General features: G+C 42.2%; 1 protein-coding gene across 3 annotated transcripts in view; it reads right to left on the reverse strand.

The window, feature by feature from the left end:
- The window catches only part of IKBIP (IKBKB interacting protein), a 30,037-nt gene extending 9,295 nt beyond the window's left edge, over window positions 1-20,742 (reverse strand). The window contains exons 1-3 of one of the 3 annotated variants that reach the window (XM_025401385.1): window positions 20,151-20,742; window positions 11,228-11,345; window positions 1,228-3,746 (exon numbers count right to left, since the gene is read on the reverse strand). In XM_025401385.1, the coding sequence (XP_025257170.1) occupies window positions 2,904-3,746; window positions 11,228-11,345; window positions 20,151-20,329 (1,140 nt within the window). In that variant the 5' untranslated portion in view covers window positions 20,330-20,742 and the 3' untranslated portion in view covers window positions 1,228-2,903. Of the gene's footprint in view, window positions 1-1,227; window positions 3,747-11,227; window positions 11,346-20,150 lie in introns of those variants that run through there. The other 2 variants (XM_025401386.1, XM_025401387.1) reach the window with 2 other exon arrangements.
- Between the last annotated feature and the right edge of the window lie 2,498 nt (window positions 20,743-23,240).

The following is a 23,240-nucleotide window of genomic DNA, read 5'->3' on the forward strand; positions in this document are numbered from 1 at the left end:
TGGAATGCAGTGGTGCAGGTCACTGCAACCTTGAACACCTGGGCTCAGCCTCCTGTGTCGCTAGGACCACAGGGATGCACTTTTTTTTTGACTTTTAGTAGACATGAAGTCTCGCCATGTTATCCAGGCTGGTCTTGAACTCCTGAGCTCAAGCGATCCTCCCACCTCAGCGTCCCAGAGTATTGGAATGATAGGAGTGAGCCATTGTGCTTGGCCCCACTTCTCCTTACACTTTTTTTTTTCTTTGTAGGGACGAGGTCTCACTATGTTACCCAGGCTGTCTCAAACTCCTGGGCTCAAGCCATTCTGCCTCAGCCTCCCAAAGTATTGGGATTACAAGCATGCAGCACTGTGCCTGGCCACTGTATAAGAAATTAATTGATATAAAATTTATTATCAGTTACAAAGATACAAAAATGTGTTTTAGGATATTGGTAATTTTCCCTAAAGAGAAGACTAACAATGTAATTTAATATTTGATATACAGGAAAGTTTTTGAAATTTTAAGCATCTGGGTTAAATAAATGAATGGAAGAAACAAAAAGACAAATTAAGTACATCTAAATCTCTATAATAACAATTTCTTTTTTTTTTTTTTTTTTTTTTTTTTGAGACGGAGTCTCGCTCTGTCTCCCGGGCTGGAGTTGCAGTGGCCGGATCTCAGCTCACTGCAAGCTCCGCCTCCCGGGTTCACGCCATTCTCCTGCCTCAGCCTCCCGAGTAGCTGGGACTACAGGCGCCGCCACCTCGCCCGGCTAGTTTTTTGTATTTTTTAGTAGAGATGGGGTTTCACCGTGTTCACCAGGATGGTCTCGATCTCCTGACCTCGTGATCCACCCGTCTCGGCCTCCCAAAGTGCTGGGATTACAGGCTTGAGCCACCGCGCCCGGCCATAACAATTTCTTAATAGGAAAACCTCTTCATAAATACAGGATATGTCTATATCTACATATCTATACACACATACACACACATATACACTTTAATAGTTTTCTCATGTTATACTTGTAGAAGTGCAGTTTTTCTTTCCCTTGTATCATCATAGAGCACAGTGGCCACATTGTTTTCATTTACTTTCAGTAACCATTACCATGGTATATATAAGTTCAAATAACCTTATATTAAATGTAGTGATAGGTGAGAAAAAAATATTTAAACGTGAAGAGTAAAAGAGAAGAAATTACATTTGCCTTGACAGGATGGAGGTTAAAACAACAAAGTTCCAGCTTACTTTATAATCTGTTTTATTAGCATTAAAATAAAAGTAAACAAATAGAATTTTGTCAGTGCACGCAAATGAGACATTCAGAAGTCAAGAAGTGTAATTTTAATACTGCAAAAATTAGTGCTATGCCCCTTAACAACAGAACTCGCCAGGCTTATTTTTATGATTCATGGCTGCCTACCATAGGCCCTCTTAATTCCGATGGAGAACGAGTTTGGGGGTTCTACAAAAACTCACAAATTTACATATTAAGACTACTTGATCAAAACTACCTTTTTGTAACTGACTGCTTTCAAGTTCTTTAATTCCACTGAAAACTTCATTATAAAACTGGTAAGGTTACTGACAAAGAAACAAGAACAAACTTCCACATACAGTTGACTACATTATATAATTTCAAATAAAATCAATTCGTAAAACAAATTTAGTGGTTTGGGAAATCTTTAAAATGACATACTTTTAACTATCATAGTTATTATCATAACTAGTTATCAGAGTTATGTTACTTTTCCCTCAAAACAGACCACAGGCTTATTTATTTTTATTTATGTATTTATTTATTTATTTTTGAGACAGAGTCTCGCTTTGTCACCCAGGCAGGAGTGCAGTGGCGCGATCTCGGCTCACTGTAAGCTCTGCCTCCCGGGTTCACGCCATTCTCCAGCCTCAGCCTCCCGAGTAGCTGGGACTACAGGCACCCGCCACCATGCCCGGCTAATGTTTTGTATTTTTTAGTAGAGACGGGGTTTCACCATGTTAGCCAGGATGGTCTCAATCTCCTGACCTCGTGATCCGCCCACCTCGGCCTCCCCAAGTGCTGGGATTACAGGCGTGAGCCACTGCGCCTGGACTATTTATTTTTAAGTAAATCATCTAGAGATCATGGATCTAGCAAACTCATGTCTAACACAGTTGGAACTTAAAACCCAGGTATATAAAGATATTTCAAAGATGTATATACACATAATTCCTAAGAAAGGCCTTAGGTAAGAACATACTTACTCTGATTTTAAAAGTCTTACAAGTATCCATAACACAGTTTAGAACCTTAACAAAAACTAAAATGTTTCCCAGGCTTCATAGTTTTTCAGAAAGTGCATATTAATTCATAGCAAAGGCACCAGACTCTCCCTCACGCATGTTATCTTTTATTTTACACAAAACTCCCATGAACTTGGTTGTATGGATTCTTAACCTGCAGTGAATTATGTAAGAAAGTGAAGAACTGGCTGAGGCAGGCACATTACCAACCAACCTGACATTAAGATTAGGTGACAGAAAAGGTATGAGACATAGGTTTGAAAAATGGCAAATTGGGGTCATTTAGTGAAGCAGTAAATACTCTTCATTAGCCCCTGGAGACATCAATATATGTGGGTCCAATATAATAGGTGAAATTAATAATGATATCCACTAATGCTTTAAAAACATTAAAAGTATTAAGTATCTTGTTTTAAAAGTAGAGAAACATTTTTAAAGAACTATTTCTATTTAAAATGGTTAAAATGAAATAAGTTTCAGTGCTTAAAAAGCTTTATGTGGATAATCCATTTGTGTGGACATCTCATTTATTTTCCAATAATGTAGGATAAGATGAGGCATATCAAAGTAACTCAAAATCAATGGACTAATCAATTTATGTATAATGATATGGTTCATCAGAATAAATGTCATGAATTTAAAAATCACCACCAATTCCTTTATTTTCTATATTATATTCTTTCACAGTTTCCTTTTCTCCTGTAGTATGCATTGAGTATACTATAAAATCATGAACTTTTTCTTTTAGAACATCCAGTTCATTTTGCATCTTTAATATGCGATTATCATACTGAATTCCTTCAAGGGTTTTCTGCATCTCCATTATTTCAGACACTGCTTTCAGCATATCATCTTCCATATTAAACATCTGCATAGTCAAGTCTTCCATTTTCTTTTCTGTTCCTATCAGATCCTGAGAGACTCTGAGAACAGAGCGAACAGCACTTTCAATTGTTGGCAAATGTGTCTTGCATTCTTCAACTTTGGGTTCGTAGTCGGAAAGTTTATTAGTTAGATCTTCATCTCTGGCAAAGAGGGCATGCTGTTCCTCTTCTAACTTTTCAACTGCCTTTGTATCAGAGCCTAGCTGTTCCTCTACTCGCAGGAGATCTTCTTCTTCTTGTCTTTTTACTGTTCTAATATTTCTTAGTGTGCTATCTTCCAAATCTTTTAGCCGTTCAGTGAGCAATTTTATTTCCTGCTCAGCCGAGTTAATTTGGACAGTTACTTGAGAATGTGCATGTTTTGCTTCTGATTTGAAAATGTCTGTATTAATGTTTATTTCTTCTAGGCTTTTCTTCCAAAAATCTGTAATATTCTGAAATTTCTCATTAAGGCTTTGCATCCTTTGAGTGAGCACCTCTTCATTATTTTGAATGCCATGCATGGTATCTTGGAGGTTGGATACTTCCTGCTCAAACTGGGTCATCAAAGACATGGAAGATGTAGCTTCCTGAAGGATGCTTTCAGTAGACTCAAGCTGCATTTATAACACAAAACAATTCCCAAGGCTACTTAATAATTTTCATATTAGAGAAACACACTTTAACAATCAGGAGCATAACACATGCCATGTTAAAATTCTGAAGATGTCTAAAATATCCAAATATATCAGAATCATGCTGACAAAGACATTTATTATGTTAATAGTTTTCACAAATATGTTAGCCCTGTGTTTTATTTATTTATTTATTTATTTGAGACAGCCTGTCACCCAGGCTGGAGTGCAGTGGAACCATCTCAGCTCACTGTAACCTCCGCCTCCTAGGTTCAAGGTATTCTCTTGCTTCAGCTTCCCCGAGTAGCTGGGATTACAGGTACGCGCCACCATGCCTAGCTAATTTTTGTTATTTTTTTGTACAGATGGGGTTTCACCATGTTGGTCAGGCTGGTCTCGAACTGTTGACCTCTAGTGATCTGCCTGCCTCGGCCTCCCAAAGTACTAGATTTACAGGCGAGAGCCGCTGCGCCTGGCCAGCACTGTTAAAAAAAAAAAATACACCTGAACACATAATCCTAGATATTTCAGCACTTCTATGGAAGCATATTCAAGAGAAAAGTAATGTTAAAGGGCCTGAAATAGATCACAATTTCCTCTTTTTAACTCCAATGGTAAGTAACTTAGATGTTATTTGGCTTTTTAGAAACTATAACTTTGTATAAAATTTGATATCTTTCCTAAATCCTGTAATTCTGGAAGGGTTTCTGCTGAAAAAAAATTTTTGACCAACCTCTTGCAGAGAAAGTACTAGAATCAGGTCTTACAGATACAAAGGCAAAATGAATCAAAAAACAGTTTAGTGAGACAAGTCAAATTGAATGGTAAGGTGTTTTAAGTATTTGTAAATTATGCTAAGCCTCTGGCACCTCCTAATCTGTGTCTGGAATATAGAAGGCCAAGTCATAGACCTCTTTTAGTCTACACTTAGATAACAGCTTTAGAGACTACAGGAAGGCCTAGAAATGATCATTAATTTATCATGTGCTTGCAGCATTACGCTGAAGACATAATACTGAACAAGATACAGTTCTGCCCTTAAGCAGCTTTGTTTAATTGACGAGAAAGACAAGTGTATATGCACTATGACAGGGGAAGAGCTGTGGAAGCACTCTGGTGGAGACCCAACCTAGACTTCAGTGATGAAGGAAAGTATTTTAGAAAAAGTAATATCTAATATCTGCTTCCAGTTGCTTGCTCTCTAAATTAGCCTACACACTACTACTAGAGTAAGCTCTTAAAAACTGGTATGCCTATTATGGTACACTGTTACAAAACCTTTGATGTTCCCTAATACTTCCAGGATAAAGTCTCAAATTCTCTAACCTCTCCCTGTGCTATCCTCCTCTCCTCTTTATTTAGTTACGTTGTCCTTACTTCAAGGCTCAGACCGGATCTCAGCTCCTCGGTGCAGCATTTCTTCCACAGCTCTAGCCCTGACAACCTGAATTCCTGTAGTACCTATTACATATGCATTTGCCACATATTTGCCACTTAGCACATACAATTCACAAATTTTGAGGGTTCACTCTGTGCCAGCCTTGTGTGAGACAGTGGAGACAAATACAGCATAGTCCTTGATTTCACAATTTGATTGGGAGACAGTGTTTGGATCTTCCGCATCATATATTCTAGAGTCCCAACAACATCTACCGAGTACCCTGTGTGAGGTAGTTCCATTATCAGGTTCTAGAGAAATGGAGATAAAAGATGCAGTGTTTGCTCTAAAGAGGAGTAAGGGAGCTAAACTAGCAACCAAAAAAATCACAATAGATTATAAGTAGTGCCACAAAAGAATTAGCATTGGGGGGCAATGGATGCTTTGAGGAGAGATAAAAAGTTAGAAGGGCGGTGCAGAAAGGCCTGGAAGTGACTCCGAAATTGGACTCATTAACAGACTGATGAATTAGCAGGGTGCAGATGTGAAAGTTTCTAAATTTCATAGAAGAGACCATGTCTTATACCTTTGTGTAATCCCTACATCTCAGAGTACAAATAATACGTTTGTTGATGTTTAAGAAAAATGACCCTAAGCCTTCTAGTCCACCCCAATCAAGACCTAAAGAGTATATAAGAAGAATGACTAACACCACTCTGAAATGTTGTTTAAAATTTATTTTAAGGGTTGGGCATGGTGGCTTACGCCTTAATCCCAACATGTTGGGAAGCCAAGGCAGAAGGACTGCTTGAGCCCAGGAGTTCGAGATCAGCCTGGGCACAAAGCAAGACCCTGTCTCTACACACACATACAAAAATTAGTTGGGCATGGTGGTGTGCGCCTGGAGTCCCAGCTACTTGGGAGGCTGAGGTGGGAGGATTCCTTGAGCCCAAGAGTTCAGGGTTGCAGTGAGCTATGATCATGCCACTGCATTCCATCCTGGGTGACCGAGCAAGACCCTGTCTCAAACACACACACACACACACACACACACACACACACACTCTCAAAACAAAACAAAAAAACCAAAGAAATAAAAACTTCTTTTAAATGTACACATACAGCCATAATACAAGTTCCATTTAAAATCAATCATGAGAAATACTAACGATTAACATATTTAGGTTTAGTTGTTTTATTAGCAGTATTTTGAAGAGGCAAGCTTATCCTTACCTAAGGTAATGTCCTGTTGAGGAGGTTCATCAGAGCCTCACTGTAATCTGTTTTTTTTTTTTTTGAGACGGAGTCTCGCTCTGTCGCCCAGGCTGGATTGCAGTGGCCCGATCTCGGCTCACTGCAAGCTCCGCCTCCCGGGTTCACGCCATTCTCCTGCCTCAGCCTCCGGAGTAGCTGGGACTACAGGCGTCCGCCACCACGCCCGGCTAGTTTTTTGTATCTTTTAGTAGAGACGGGGTTTCATCGTGTTAGCCAGGATGGTCTTGATCGCCTGACCTCGTGATCCGCCCGTCTCGGCCTCCCAAAGTGCTGGGATTACAGGCTTGAGCCACCGCGCCCGGCCCAGAGCCTCACTGTAATCTGAAGGCAGTACACCCCAAGTAAGTTCAAGATGTTATAGATTTAATCTGCAAATATGTAGTGACTAGTATGCCACAGTAGCTAGCATTTATGGGCGCCAACATATTCTAATCGTTTTTCATTTTTATTTATTAAAATATTTTTTTTTGTAGAGATGGGGTCTCACCATGTTGCCTGGCCTGGTCTCAAACTGCCGGGCTCAAGTGATGCTCCCACCTTAGCTTCCCAAAGTGCTGACATTACAGGCATGAGCCACCACACCGGACCTCATTTTTTCTTAAAGAAAGAGCTAGTAGGGCTGGGTGTGGTGGCTCACGCTGCAATCCCAGCACTTTGGGAGGCTGAGGTGGGAGGATCACCTGAGGTTGGGAGATCGAGACCATCCTGGCTAACATGGTGAAACCCCATCTCTACCAAAAATACAAAAAATTAGCCAGGTATGGTGGCGCATGCCTGTAATCCCAGCTACTTGGGAGGCTGAGGCAGGAGAATTGCTTGAACCCAGGAGGCGGAGGTTGCAGTGAGCCAGATCTCGCCACTGCACTCCAGCCTGGACAATAAGAACAAAACTCTGTCTCAAAAAAAAAAAAAAAAAAAAAAAAAGAAAAAGAAAAAGAAAAAGAGCTAGTACTTTATTAGGGCTTGATTGTTTTCAAAGAATTTGTACATAAAGTAAGTCCTCACTTAACGTCATTGGTAGGTTCTTGGAAACTGACTTTAAGTGGAACTATTCAGAGCAGCTCCTCCAGCAACGTTGTTTTAATGTCCTTTCATTACAACGTAGATGAGAAAAAAATTGGTTTCATTATACACTTCACTTAAAATCGTAGTTTCCAGGAACCTATTGACACTGTTGAGGACTTACTGTATCTGATCTTTATAAAAACCTTATTATTTCTCACTTAATTACTGTATATCTCACCTGATCTTTATAAAAATCTTATTATTTCTCACTTAATAAATGATGAAATAGAGACCAAGATAAGTTATAGTGATTTGTCCAAGGTCACACATTTGTGATGAGTGTCCACGTCTAGCTGCTTTCCCCTCCTGTGTTATGCTGTCCTTTAGGGCCACCTTTGTGAAAAGGGACCTCTTATTAAATTACTCCCAGGGCAGAATGGGAGAAAAAGCTATGAAAAGACTGAATATTTCTTTTTTTTTGAGACAGAGTTTCACTCTTGTTGCCCAGGCTGGAGTGCAATGGCGCGATCTCGGCTCACCACAACCTCCACCTTGCGGGTTCAAGCGATTCTCCTACCTCAGCCTCCCGGGTAGCTGGGATTACAGGCATGCGCCACCACACCCAGCTAATTTTTTGTATTTTTAGTAGAGATGGGGTTTTTCCACGTTGGTCAGGCTGGTCTTGAACTCCTGACCTCAGGTGATCCACCTGCCTTGGCCTCGCAAAGTGCTGGGATTACAGGCGTGAGCCACCACGCCAGGCCAAGACTGAATATTTTTTGGATTTTTTAGATTCTATAATATTTTAAAAACCTGCTTCAAAAGCTTTTTTTTTTTTTGAGATGGAGTCTCGCTTTGTTGCCCAGGCTGGAGTGTAGTGGCGCAATCTCAGTTTACTGTAACCTCTGCCTCCCTAGTGTAAGCGATTCTCCTGCCTCAGTCTCCTGAGTAGCTGGGACTACAGGCATGTGCTACCATGCCTGGCTAATTTTTGTGTTTTTAGTAGAGATGGGGTTTCACCATGTTGGTCAGGTTGGTCTTGAACTCCTGACCTCAGGTGATCCACCCGCCTCGGCCCCCCCAAAGTGCTGGGATTACAGGTGTGAGCCACCGTGCCCAGTCTGGCCAACATGGTGAAACCCCATCTCTACTAAAAATATAAAAATTAGCTGGGCATGGTGGTATGCACCTGTAGTACCAGCTACTCGGGAGGCTGAGGCAGGAGAATCACTTACATTGGGGAGGCAGAGGTTACAGTAAGCCGAGATTGCGCCACTGCACTGCAGCCTGGGCAGAGGTTGCAGTGAGACAAAATTGAGCCATTGTATTCCAGCCTGGGTGAGAAAAGTGAAACACAGTACCAACCCCCCCCCCCAAAAAAAGAGAAATCTCTGTTCAAAATAAGTTTTCAATAGCCTTTATTTATATTTATTTATTTATTTATTGAGACAGAGTCTCACTCTGTTGTCCAGGCTGGAGTGCAATGGCACTGCAACCTCCACCTCCCAGGTTAAAGCGATTCTCCTGCCTTAGCCTCCCAAGTAGCTGGGATTACAGGCGCCTGCCACCATGCCCAGCTAATTTTTGTATTTTTAGTAGAGGTGGGGTTTCACCATGTTGGCCAGGCTGATCTCAAACTCCTGACCTCGTGATCTGCCCACCTTGGCCTCCCAGTGTGCTGAGATTACAGGTGTGAGTCACCATGCCTGGCTTTCAATAGCTTTTAATTAAATATGTGAAGTTTTGGCAAGGCAAAGTGGCTCACATTTGTAATATCAATTCTTTGGGAGGCAGAGGCAGAAGGGTAATTTAAGCCCAGGAGTTTGATACCAGCCTGGGCATGTAGCAAGACCCCGTCTCTCCAAAAAATTAAAGAAAAAAAAATTAGCTGGGTGCAGTAGCATGCCTGTTAGTCCCAGTTACTTGGGAGGCTGAGTTGGGAGGAGTGCTTGAGCCTGGGAGGTTGAAGCTGCAGTGAGCTGTTATTCCAAGGCTGTACTCCAGCCTGGATGACAGAGTGAGAGCTGGATGACAGGGGGAGACCCTATCTCAAAAAAATAAAAAAAAAAAAATATATATGAAGTTTCTTGCCCCTGGGATTTCTTCTAACGGTATGTTAGAGTTCCCCCAACAACTACAACCAGATTCCAATTTTATTTTATTTTATTTTATTTTTGAGACAGAGTCTTACTCTGTTGGCCAGGCTGGAGTGCAGTGGTGTGATCTCAGCTCACTGAAACCTCTGCCTCCCCGGTTCAAGCAATTCTCATGCATCAGCCTCCCAAGTAGCTGGGATTACAGGCATGAATCACTATGCCCAGCTAATAGTTTTGTATTTTTAGTAGAGACAGGGTTTCACCATGTTGGCCAGTCTGGTCTCAAACTCCTGACCTCAAGGTGATGCGCCTGCCTTGGCTTCCCAAAGTGCTGGGATTACAGGCATGAGCCACCACGCCTGGCTCAGATTCCAATTTGAGCCCTATGTGAAAATGCCAACTCCTTTGCAGCTCCTTCCCCAAATCCCTTAGTCTCAGCATCCATGGAATCCCCTGGCATGTGTGAAGGATATTTAATTTTCCTCCATGGCTTTTCTCTTCTGGGGGATTATATGCTTATCCTGTGCATGGGGCTGCAGAGACTTAGATGTTCCATTTCATCTCTATTTTTATAACATCCTTACCCACCCTGGTGCCAAGCATTGCTTGTGACATGAGCAAAGGTTTAGTGAATGAATAAATGAACAAGCCATATTTCCCAATGATAGCTTGGTCCCTGGTACCCAGAAAAGTCCCACATGATGCCTTATTGATCACAGCTAACTTTTTCTTGAGAGGTGTGGGAGTTACAAAAATGTTTATTTGCCTCACATTTCTAAGAATCATAGTAATAATGCATCTAGTAGAAATCAGCAACTTGAAGAAACACAATATAGACATGGTATTATTTTAATTTTCACTGGAATTCTTATTTGGTTACAGGACAAATACTTACTTTTAGGCTAGCCATTCTTTTTTTTAACTTTTTTTTTTTTTTTTTTTTTTTTGGTGACGGATCCTCACTCTGTAGCCCAGGCTACAGTGCAGTGGTGCAATCTCGGCTCTCTGCAACCTCCACCTCATGGGTTCAAGAGATTCTCCTGTCTCAGCCTCCCGAGTAGCTGGGATTACAGGCATGTGCACTATACCTGGCTAACTTTTGTATTTTTAGTAGAGATGGGTTTTCACCATGTTGGCCAGGCTGGTCTCTTAACTCCTGACCTCAAGCGATTTGCCTGCCTCAGCCTCCCACAGTGCTGGGATTATAGGCATGAGCCACTGCTCCCAGCTTAGGCTAGCCATTCTTAAATGCATATACATATATCCTTAAAAAGCAGAAAGTAAGGAAAAAAAATATAGATCTTTTCCCAATAAGTGTTATTCATATTCTAATTTTATGTCCAAAGATCAACCATATTTTCAGATGAGATTGAGCGCGTTCAGGGTGGTATGGCTGTAGACATGATCAACCATATTTTCAATGCTCTAGATACGTGACACTTAAGTAGAAAATTAGCATCATGCTAACATGAACAAATTGGTCTTTTTCAATACTAGAAATTGTCATATTAAAAAGTCCTTGTCCTTCAAAATGCAATCTGAGTCAAAATATCTCCGAGGGAGAATGTCAAGAGGTAGGAAGATCAGTGAGAGTTAAAATAGTAATGGTCTAAAAGGCAGGAAGAAAGAAGTTCCGAGCTGGGATAGAGAAATGATAGTGGGGTAGTAAAATGGGAAACACTGTCCCAGATAAGCCAATTAATGATTACCTTTTCTGAAATTAAACTGATTTTACTTTGAAGTTGTTGAAATTCATTGGTTTCTAGTTTCAGTAACTGGTATTGGTTTTCCACCTTTGCAAATTTTTCCGACTGCTGAAATACAAACCTGGAAAAGAAAAGAAAAATCACTATTCTCCAATTCATATCCATTTAAATCCAAATTTCAAAGGAGAATTATACCCAATTCTGTTAAGAACAACATAAATTCTGGTATGGGTAGCTGTAGTTTTTTTTTTTTTTTTTTCTTTCCACACTGGGTATTAGTCTGTCACCCAGGCTGGAATGCAGTATCACAATCATAGCTCACTGTAGCCTTGAACTCCTGGGCTCAAGTGATCATCCTACTTCAACCTCCCAAGTAGCTAGGACTGTAAGCTGGTTAATTTATTTTTTCTTTGTAGAGACACCATCTTGGTATGTTGCCCAAGGTAGTCTTTAGCTTTTTTTTTTTTTAATGGAGTTTCACTCTTGTTGCCCAGGCTGGAGTGCAATGGCGCGATCTTGGCTCACTGCAACCTTCACCTCCTGGGTTCAGGAGATTCTCCTCCTCAGCCTCCCAAATAGCTGGGATTAAAGGCGCCTGCCAACATGTCCCGCTAATTTTTTTATATTTTTAGTAGAGACGGGGTTTTGCCATGTTGGCCAGGCTGGTTTTGAACTCCTGACCTAAAGTGATCCGCCCGCCTTGGCCTCCCAAAGTGCTAGGATTACAGGCATGAGCCACCATGCCTAGCCCCAAGGTGGTCTTGAATTCCTGGCCTCAAGTGATCCTCCCACCCCAGCCTCCCAAAGCGCTGGGATTACAAGTGTGGGCCAACATGCCCGGCCTAGATGGAGCTTTTATCAGTTTATTTTGACAGATTTTCATGAGGTAGGTACTGGTTTAACTCATACAAAGATGAGTAAAGCACTCCCCTTGTTCACAGTTCACAGCCCAACAAATAAGACGGTGTGATATCTGTAACAGATGCATGCACAAGAAATATTTTAGAGGAAGACACAGTGAAAAATTTAGAACAAGATCTTTGATCTCTACTGTTTTTCACAAGGCCATACTTGGGTAATATCTAGAAAACAGGTGTTTTTATGCTGAAATGTAGGAGAAACAAGAGTTATCTATAAAAAAGTATTTTAAAACTGAAATGTAGAAGAGTAGATTGATGAAAAGCAGTGCAGTAGAAGAGAGAAGTGACAGTAATTAGAAGTTGCAAAATAGCAGGAGGTGTGAAAAGAGGTATGAAAACAGAAAAAAAGCCATTGTCAAAGTGACAACAGATCACAATCAGTGCAAAGTGTATAAACTGTACAATTGGTTATACTCAATGATATGTGATTCGTATAGGTGTACTTGAGATGTCACTCTAAAATTGGAGTTTATTTTTCATCACAAGTGGAAGCCCAAAAAGCTACCTCAATCTTCAAAACAACAAATCAACATCTGTTTATACAGGATTTGAAATGAGCAAGCACAAAAGAATTGTCTTGTATCTAATACCATTTTGTCTACTTTAACTCAATTCTTCAGGCTCAGAAAAAAAAAACAGTTGAAATTCTTTGCACATTGAGTCATCAAAATGCAATGGAGCAGAACCATGAGAAGAACAATAATTGTGTTGTTCTTAACAGAATTGAGTATAATTCTCCTTTGAAATTTGGATTTAAATGGATATGAATTGGAGAACAGTGCCTAAATCACAGTCCTGAGACAAGTTGTTCAAAAGCTTTGCTACATACTGCAATCACCTGGCAGCTTTAACAAATCTGATGCGTGGGTCTCAGGAAGATTCTGATTTAATTGGCTTGGGATGTGGCTTAGATGTTGGAAACTCAACAGCTTCTCGGGTAGTCTAAGTGCATAGTCAAACTTAGAACTATACTGACCGACTGTGTTTTGTGAAATTTATTTCCATTGAAAGGCAATCATTTAAAGATCCCAAGGCTTAATGGAGAAGTGAAAGACTTTTCCGAGTAAGTGCAGTTATATGAACTTTGTGCATCCTTGCAAAAGTGGTAATGCTTTGAGTTCATAAATGGCATCATTAGGCTAACTGTAGCTACAAAATTGTCCAAAGCTAAATTAGACAAATGTTTACAATACTGGAGGAAATACATTTCTTTTGATGATGCTGGCTAATTTCTATTCTACAGGATCCCAGGTTACATTATTAGCACAGATGGACTTTTCTCCTGTGTTTAAATTAATAGCAACCTTTAAAGCTTCTGGTTATTAGAAAACACTATTATCCTAATTCTCAAAGATGGCTGAACATAATTCTTTTGTCATTGGCTGTTTCATTTCTGGCTTTTAAGAGTCCCTCCCCCCCCCCCCCCCAGACTATAGGATATTTGAGACCAGCAGATAGAGAACCTATTAAGAAAGAGACCACCCTAAAGAAATAAGAGTGGCCCTCCTCACGCCTTCCTGTCCCTCCCTGCCAGAAAAAAAAGAAAACAAAAAGAAGTAAAAAAAGAAATACAGTTAATTTCAGGGACTGGTTTTATTATCCAATACTCCACCATAGATCTATACTACATATTAGCGAGCTTATTCAGAATGAAATCATTATTATAAAAGAGACTTTTGTATGAAGGTTGATTCATTACAAAAATATATTAAAGGACTTTCTCAGAACTTCTTTTCAAATTCAAGCTTTAAACAAAATCTGTGTCATGTTAGTGGAAATATCGTCTCTGATAATTAGTTTTTTTGATGATTAGCCTCTTACTAAAATAAAAAAAATTCATCCTTGATACATGTGAACAGTGCATATAAGAAAAAAGTACAAAGCTGACTCAGCACCAGTGAAGAAAAAAACGAAGTGGTGTGTGCTGTGCTATGTTAAAATGTATTTTATTTTTCACTTATATGTGCTAGACACTATTCTAAGTACTTGATAATAAATATTAATTCATTTAACATTAAAGAAGATGATTGATTTTTTTTTCTTTCTTTTTTTTTTTTGAGACAGGGTCTCGCTCCGCTGCCTAGGCTGGAGTGCAGTGGCATGATCTTGGCTCACTGCAACCTGCACTTCCAGGTTCAAGTGATTACAGGTGTGAGCCACCGCACCCGGCCTAGATGACTGATTTTCTAGAAGTCAAGAAAATATGCTGAGAAAGCTGCTTCAGTTCTGAAAAACTAAGCTTTCAAACTGGCATCCATGTTAGGGCGTAAGGTGCTTCATTTCTTTTTATGAGTCAGGGGCATATTCTAATAAGAGCAGTTCCCAGTCTTCCCATTTAGATGAGTGTAAAAAACAGGCAATTAGGGTCTGCTAAAGGGTATACCTTCTAGTAGAAGGAAGAAAATAATTATAATTCTGGATCCAGGGATTTCTATTTCTAGGATGTGGGCCTTTTGTTGGGTATTAATATCAAAGGGAGGCAACGAATCATACTGATTAGGTGGGTGACTGGACTGCCTTAGCTCTGGCATTTACTAAGATGTATAATCACTTTGGGCAAGTTAAATAACTTTGATGTCTCCTCATCTGTGAAGTGGGGATAATACCTTATTTTAATTTTATTTTTTAAAGACAAGATCTTGCTCTCTTTCCCAGGCTGGAGTGCAGTGGTGTGATCATGGCTCACTGCAGCCTCGCAGGCCCAATCCAACCTACCCCCTCAGCCTCCTGAGTAGCTGGGAACACAGGCATGTGCCACAATGCCTGGCTAATTTTTAAATTTTTTATAGAGATGGGGGTCTTCCCATGTTGCCCGGTCTTGTCTTGAACTCCTGGGCTCAAGTGATCCTCCTGTGTTGGCCTCTCAAACTGTTGGGATTATAGGTGTGAGCCATAGCACCCAGCCAATACTTTATAGGGTTGTAGTTTGTTTTTCGACAGGGTCTCATTCTGTTACCCAGGCTGGAGTACTGTAGCCTCATCAAAGCTTACTGCAGCCTTGAACTCCTGGGTTCAAGTGATTCTCCCACCTCAGTCTCTCAAGCAGCAAGTAGCTAGGACCACAGGTACACTACCACCACTGGCTAAAACAAACAAACAAACAAACAAAAGATCTGGCTATTTTTTTTGTTTGTTTTTTGAGGTAGCTGAAGACGAAGAGGTCTACAGTGACGCAACCATAGTTCACTGCAGGTCAAACTCCCTGGGCTCAAGCGATCCTCTTGCCTCGGCCTCCTAAAGTGCTGGGATTATAAGTGTGAGCCACCACACCCGGCCGAGTTTTTGTAGACATTAAATAGTTATTGCTATTTATAAAAGCTCCTGGAACAATAGAGCATAGCACATCAGCTATTTCCTTTAAGAACTGTGGCCCCTTTCTTTTCTTTTTTTGGAGATGGAGTCTTACTCTGTTGCCCAGGCTGAGGTGCAGTGGTGTGATCTCGGCTCATTGCAACTTCCGCCTCCCGGGTTCAAGTGATTCTTCTGCCTCAGCCTCCCAGCCAGCTGGGATTACAGGTGCCCACCAAGACTAGCTACCTTTCTTCTGGACTACTTTGTGCAGCTACTCTTCCATCCTTCCTACATGCCTATGATTGTATAGCGGAAGCAGGGTTCCCGACCACTTGTACTTGATAGAAGCCCCAGGCCTGTCCCCCTTTGAACACTATAAACTGGGTTGTGTTTATGGCAAATGAAGGATGGAATAAATGGATTAGACCACTTATAAATCACTAAAGAAAAATAACTCTTGTTTTTGGGCCTCTTCTATCATATCATATCATATCATATATTATATGGCCTTTTGTGGAAGAGTTAGATATAGGAGAAAGGGACCCAGGCTACTTTTAGTGTAGGCCTTACAAAAAGAATCTTCCTGACTCCTTCATAAGCCATTGCAGTCTATAGAGATCTCATACAGATCTATCTAGGGTCCTGTGATAATGAATGGTTTACACTTCCCTACAGTGCATGGTGGTAATTAACGGTGTATGTTGCCTCTATATAGCTCCTTTAGGAATGTGAAACGGTGGCAGACAGCTGATTGAGGGCTTATAAATTCAGGGTTTCCTCTGGCTCTATTTCAGCTTAATAATGAAAAAGAGGCAAATAACCAAAGGAAGCTGTTGTTATGGACCTTCTGCAAGGAAAGAAGTTCCAGGGCCACTATTAGGGTCAGTACCCATTTAGCCCTATGTTTCATATCATCTATAGCCTCAGTTTTAGCACAATACCTAGTTTTCAAGAAAACCTTGACCATATTCCATTTTTAAGAAGCAGGTCATCTAAAGTATACCCTGGTCTTTTAGATAAAACTCTACTAACACAAAGAAAAAAGTTGGAGTTAGCCAAGGTTTTCCAGTATGATTTATAGACAAAATTATATTGGATAGTAAAAAAAAAAATAATTATACAACTTGTTTTAAGCGCTTTTGACTTTTTGTACATAACAGCTACTATAAAAAACTTTTATAAAAGCAATTTAGGCCAGGCATGGTGGCTCACGCCTGTAATCCCAGCACTTTGGGAGGCTGAGGCAGTCGGATCACCTGAGGTTGGGAGTTCGAGACCAGCTTGACCAATGGACAAACCCTGTCGCTACTAAAAATACAAAATTAGCTGGGTGTGGTGGCGCACACCTGTAATCCCAGCTACTCGGGAGGCTGAGGCAGGAGAATCGCTTGCGGAGGTTGTGGTGAGCCGAGATTGCACCACTGTACTCCAGCCTGGGCAACAAGAGCGAAACTCCATCTCTTAAAACAAAACAAAAAAACAACAAAAAAGCAATTAAAAAAGCTATTGAAATTTCCTTAAGAAACAAAATTTTCACAATGGAATTTCCAGCTGATTAAATTTCTATGTAATTAAATAAGCATGCGTGACAGATTGTGTCTTGTTTAGTAATTTAACAACTTTTTAACTTTCTGAAAGTAGAATCACCTCAATTCTCTTATCTGAAAATTTTCCATCAGAATTTAGAAGAGAGGTATGCAAACTGACACTCAAGCCATACAGGTTTGGGCAACTTATCTCCAGTGTTTATTGTCAAGATGACATAGGATATATCAGGCCTTTTTTTTTGTTTTCTTTGCAGGGTCTCACTTTGTCACCCAGGCTGAGTGCAGTAGTGCGATCAAAGCTCACTAAAACCTCAAATTCCAGGGTTCAAGCGATCCTCCCACCTCAGCCCCGCAAGTAGCTGGGACTACAGGCATGCGACACCATGCCTGGCTAATTTTTTTGTATTTTTTTGTAGAGACAGGGTTTCACCATGTTGCCCAGGCTGGTCTTGAACTCCTAAGCTCAAGAGATCCGCCCACCTCGGCCTCCAAAAGTGCTGGGATTACAGGTGGGAGCCACCGCGCCTGGCCTATCAGGCCTTTTTTTAGCAGAGAGAAGATATTAAAGCACACACTTTTAAGTTTCTTATGTTTTATTTCTCTTTTCTTTCCAAATAGGAAATGGTCTGAAGACAATGATATAGTACAATTCCTTGAAATCCTCCTTGGGCAGTGGAAGGGTTCAGATTTTTTCCCTCCAACTTAATAAGATGAAGACTGAGAGTAAGCAGTATTTAAGAATACACAGACAGGCACACATATGCACTTGTATTTTAACCACCAGGGCCGTGTCAGTACAGAAAGCATTTAATAAAGATTTGATGGACCTACTTTTAGATGCTGAATTATGTGTTTTATAGTGGTAAAGATCTCAATGGCTTTGTCAAAATTCTAGTGAGCTTTTAAGTATTTTAAGATGCCAAATACTTGCTTTTTATTTGGAAAATGTTTACAAATGTCTTATGGGGATACATTTTTATTTCGAAATTTACTATGAATAAATGTTTTGCCATAAACAGCGACCAAAGTACATATGCTTCAATTTTTGCAGCAAAAGATTTAATAAGAGCAACTAAAAGGCAACCATTTAAATAATAATTATAGAATCTGCCCATAAAAATACATATAATACATATATTTTAGAGAGACAGGGTCTTGCTCTGTCTCTCAGGCTGGAGCACAATGGTATAATCATGGGTTACTGCAGCCTCGACTTCCCAGACTCAAGCTATCTTCTCACCTCAGCCTCCCAAGTAGTTGGGACTACAGGCGCATACCACCACACTTGGCTAATGTTTAGCCACGGTTTCACTATGTTTCCCAGGCTGGTTTCAAACTCCTGGCCTCAAGCAATTCTCTTGCCTCAGTCTCCCAAAGTGTTGGGATTATAGGCATGAACCACTGCGCCCGGCCCCCAAAATTATTTTTGATATAGCATTGTTTTAACATTTTGCAAACATAGTTCAAATTAAATCTTCCTAATGAATGTATTACATTCATTACAATGTAATACACTAACTGCAAATTCCTGATGTGAGGGTAATTTTATTCCCATAAAGTTTAGTTTTCTACTAAAGCTTATCCCAGAATAGTAACTAACTTTCCCAAAACAAAAAATGTTATTTCTTTAGGCAAAGTCTCGCTCTGTTACCCAGGCTGGAGTGTAGTGGTGGATCTTGGCTCACTGTAACCTCCACCTCCCAGGTTCAGGCGATTCTCCTGCCTCAACCTTCGAGTAGCTGGGATTACAGGTGTGCACCACCAGGCCCAGCTAATTTTTGTATTTTTGGTAGTGATAGAGTTTCACCATGTTGGCCAGGCTGGTCTTGAACTCCCGACCTTGTGATCCACCCACCTCAGCCTCCCAAAGTGCTGGGATTACAGGTGTGAGCCACCGCACCCAGCTGTAACAAATCTTTTAACGCTGAAAAATACACTATTTGGGATGAGTCACCAGTAAAGTATAATTCCACATGTAATAGCATCAAAAATGTTTAGATGTTCAGGGTCTCTTCTAAAATTCTATCACTCTGGAAGATTAACAACAGTCTTACTAACTAACTTTACAAACGAATGAAAAACGGAGAAAAATTCTATTAAGGTACCAATCTTACTAAAATAAATGGGCTATCACCTCACCCCCAGAAAAAAAAAAGAAGACTGGGAAAATAAAACTTACAAGTTGGTTTTAAGGTTATTTCTAATACTCATTTTTCCTAATGACACCATTATATTGCCATTTACCTGGTTTTAAAACTGCAACTGTTTAAAGTGAACACAAGTGCTATGTTTTGTAGCTTTACCATATTAAAGTTCAATCTGTAACTTAATAAAATTATAAAAATAATTAAATTCATAACGCACGCACGGTGATCAAAATATGAGCACTCCTCCAAGCTCTGCTACTATAACGTTTGCTCCTTTGGGATCATAATGATCTTTTTCTTTTTTTTTTCTTTCCTTTTTTTTTTTTTTTTTTGAGACGGAGTCTCACTCGGTCGCCCAGGCTGGAGTGCAGTGGTGTGATCTTGGCTCACTGCAACCTCCGCCTCCCGGGTTCAAGCGATTCTCCTGCCTCGGCCTCCAGAGGAACTGGGACTACAGGCGCCCACCACCACGCCTGGCTGATTATTCGTATTTTTGGTAGAGATGGCGTTTCGCCATGTTGGTCAGGCTAGTCTCGAACTCCTGACTTCAAGTGATCCACCTGCCTCGGTCTCCCAACATAATGATCTATTTCAAGGTTGCAAATATTTTCATTAGGCATTTATGGGGCGAGTAGGGTGGGGCAGATGTGTCCCGAACTGGGGCACAGTGGACAGGAAGTAACGGTTTATAACAACGTGAACGTTTCTAACGTGAAGCGGGCGCTTCAGAAAGCGTGGCCGAATCTGCAGCTCTTAACAAGCGGCTCGTTCCCAAACTTTAGCCTCAAGTCCCTCTGAGCGATAGAGGCATGCTACCAGTACGGGGGAAAATGAGATCTAAGATACGCGCGAAAGGGAAAAACAAGGCTAGGCTGTTTCCTTCCTTTGGGGTCAAGACAGAGGCACAGAAGGCCCAGCTCTGGGGGGTTGGATCACGTCCGGCGGGATGCTGAGCCGGGTGGGAGAACAAACAGCAGGGGGCCCACAGGAGGCCGGCCCGGGCAGCCTCGCGTCCACTTACCAGGCCAGGCCCAGGCACGTCCCCAGCGACAGCAGGCTCAGGCCCGTTCGGGGGTCTGCCCAGCCCCCGCCTCCGCCGCCCCGGTCCTCGGGGGTCTTCCCGCCCTCGCTCCGCTTCCCGGGCTCCGCAGCGGGGACTCCCTTGGGCCCCGACTTCTTCCGGCTCTTCACCTCAGACATGTCTGGAGGCCCTAGGAAGTTGAAGCCCCGGGCAGCTTCTTCACCAGGGGTAGCAGGACGTGGCCGCCTTGGCGATCGCGGGAACCCTGGGCGGTGACCGCGCCCCTTCACAGACTTGGCACCGCCCAGAGCCCAGCCCCTTCCCTCTCCCCGCCATCCTCGTTGCTTCACTGAGTCTTTCAGCTACCAGCTCCAAAGTTCCCCTAGGAGAGGTGCGCGGCAACCTCACCCCACAGCGCCTTCCACTGCGATATTGCTCCAAATCCGAAGAAATTCAAACTCCCGGGCGCGCTCAGGCCGACGGGACCCGAGGAGGTGGGGCGGGACAAAGGGGTCGCGCGCGCCACGTCGGGCGCGCCGCCCCCGCCCGAGTCGGGCCTTGATGGGAACGCGGCCAGTCCCTGAGGCGAAGCCAAGCCCCCTCCGCGGGATAGGCGGGCACTTCTACGCGCGCGGGCACGAGCCGTGGCGGGAGTGCGCGGCGCCGGCGGCCGCCCCTTGGGGCTTCGGGTGTGTTTATTTGCATAAGCGGGCGCGCGCCGTCCGGGCTGGGTGGGTCCGGCGGGATTTGATTGCTCAGCTGTCCAGAGGTGGAGAAGAGGTAGCGAGTGGACGTGATTGCTCTATCCCGGGCACAAGGGACAGAACCGGAGGTGGAGAGTCTGGGCAGTCGGCGACCCGCGAAGACTTGAGGTGCCGCGGCGGCATCCGGAGTAGCGCCGGGCTCCCCCCGGGGTGCAGCCGCCGTCGGGGGAAGGGCGCCACAGGCCGGGGAGCCCTCCTCCCTTTGTGTCCAGGAGTGGGTTCCACCGGAGGGCGGCCCGTGGGCCAGGCCTCACTGCGGCGCCCCGGGACTGTGGGGTCAGACTGCGGTGGGTGGACGCCCACCTCGTCACCCTTCGGAGGTCCCTGGGGGTCTTCGTGCGCCCCGGGGCTGCGGAGATCCAGGGGAGGTGCCTGTGAGGCCCGGACCTGCCCCGGGGCGCAGGGTATGTGACGGGACAGAGCCCCACACCCCTGATTCCCGGTGGAAAACCTCTGTTGCCGTTTCCCTCCACCGGCCTGGAGTCTCCCAGTCTTGTCCTGGCAGTGCCGCCCTTCCCAGTAAGACCTAGGCGCAAAGGCTTGGGTAAGTTGACCTCCTCGCTTTTCTCCCCGGGCCAGGTTCTTTGGAGGCTCGGTAGCTGGTTTCAGGGACTGAGAATTTGAGAACATGGTATATTTGGTAACCATCCTGCTCCTGTACCAGGAAGAGAAATTCTCTAACGAGGAAGTAGTAAACTTAGGGTTTTCATGGATAAACGTACGCTGTGTTTTCTGTTTTACATCTAGGAAGAGTTTTGGCTTTTCATTTTGTTGTGGGTTACAAAAGGTTTTGAGACTTAGTTCAGATTATTTGTGCAGTTTTAAAACGTGTTTAAGATTTGCATATTTTAGTTTAACAGGACTAGGTGAAATTGGAAATTAGTGTCAGAAAGCCAGAGTGTCTATTTGCTTAGCTATTGGACATAACCTAAAAAATTCATTCATTCTTGTTTTTTCACATCGAATTTCATTACTATAAATTGAGGAACATTTTATGTTTAAGAGGACAAAAACGTTATTAACATTTTAAAAAATGACAGTTTTAATTCCAATCAACTTTTTATCAGTTTCGTGCCCCTACCGGGCATTTTGTAAGCCTTGACAAGCATAGGCAAATACCCTACGTCCCTATTTTTCCAAGTGCTACATTTGGTGACTTCAAAAACAGTCATTGAAGTTTGATAATTACTGCCCCCTTCTGTGAGCTCCAAGTTGCTTGTGCTCTGTTTTTGCACTTTGGACGTTGACATTCCTACTCCCTCTCTCTTTTTCTTCTTTGACTAGACTGTGAATTATTTCAGGGAGATGACTCAATCTTTTCTGTAGTCTTGGTGTCTGACATATAGAGAGGAGCACAAATGTGTATTGAATAAATGAATTAATAAGCCCGTTTACACTCTTTCTATACATTGGATAGAGTTCTGTTAATGTTTTGAAAACTTGGAGACATTGTGAACTGGGTTTATGCCCATGGAAAAATTTGCATTATATTTGAAATAAAGTTGCTAGAAACGTCAAGTATTTTACTATAAAGGCTATTGTTCTTTCCTCATGTCCTCTTGGTCTGAGAAACGACATCAGAAAGTATTTCCTGTTGCTTTGTGGGAAATGTGTTTAGAAAGGAAGACCTAGAGCTGACGTCCTCCTTGAATGAGAACTAATACTCAATAGTAACAATGCTCTATTCACTCTTATGTTTGATAAGGAAAACAAGAAGTCTCTTAATATTAGGACTTCAGTGTAATCCCTATTTTATATAATCTTAATTTAGAAAGGAAGTATTTTATTGTAAAAAATGATAATGTGTGTTAAAAAAAATTGACAGTAGAGGCCGGGCATGGTGGGGCTCACAACTGTAGTCCCAGCACTTAGGGAGGCTGTGGTGGGTGGATCAACTGAGGTCAGGAGTTTGAGACCAGCCTGGTCAACATGGTGAAACCTCGTCTCTACTAAAAAAAAAAAATTAAGACAAGGTGGGGAGAAATCCCAAATTTTGCTACTCAGAAGTAACGCAAACATTTTGATGAATAAACTTCTAAACATCTATGTATATATGATACCAACACTTTTTTTTTGTTTTTTTTTTTTTTTGAGACGGAGTCTCAGTCTGTTGCCCAGGCTGGAGTGCAGTGGCATGATCTCGGCTCACTGCAACCTCTGCTGCCCTGGTTGAAGCAGTTCTCCTGCTTCAGCCTCCTGACCAGCTGGGATTACAGACGCCTGCCACTGCACCCGTCTAATTTTGTATTTTTAGTAGAGACAGGGTTTCACCATCTTGGCCAGGCTGGTCTTGATCTCCTGACCTCATGATCTACCAGCCTCGGCC

This window comes from Theropithecus gelada, chromosome 11 (assembly GCF_003255815.1).
Source record: "Theropithecus gelada isolate Dixy chromosome 11, Tgel_1.0, whole genome shotgun sequence".
NCBI lineage: Eukaryota > Metazoa > Chordata > Mammalia > Primates > Cercopithecidae > Theropithecus > Theropithecus gelada.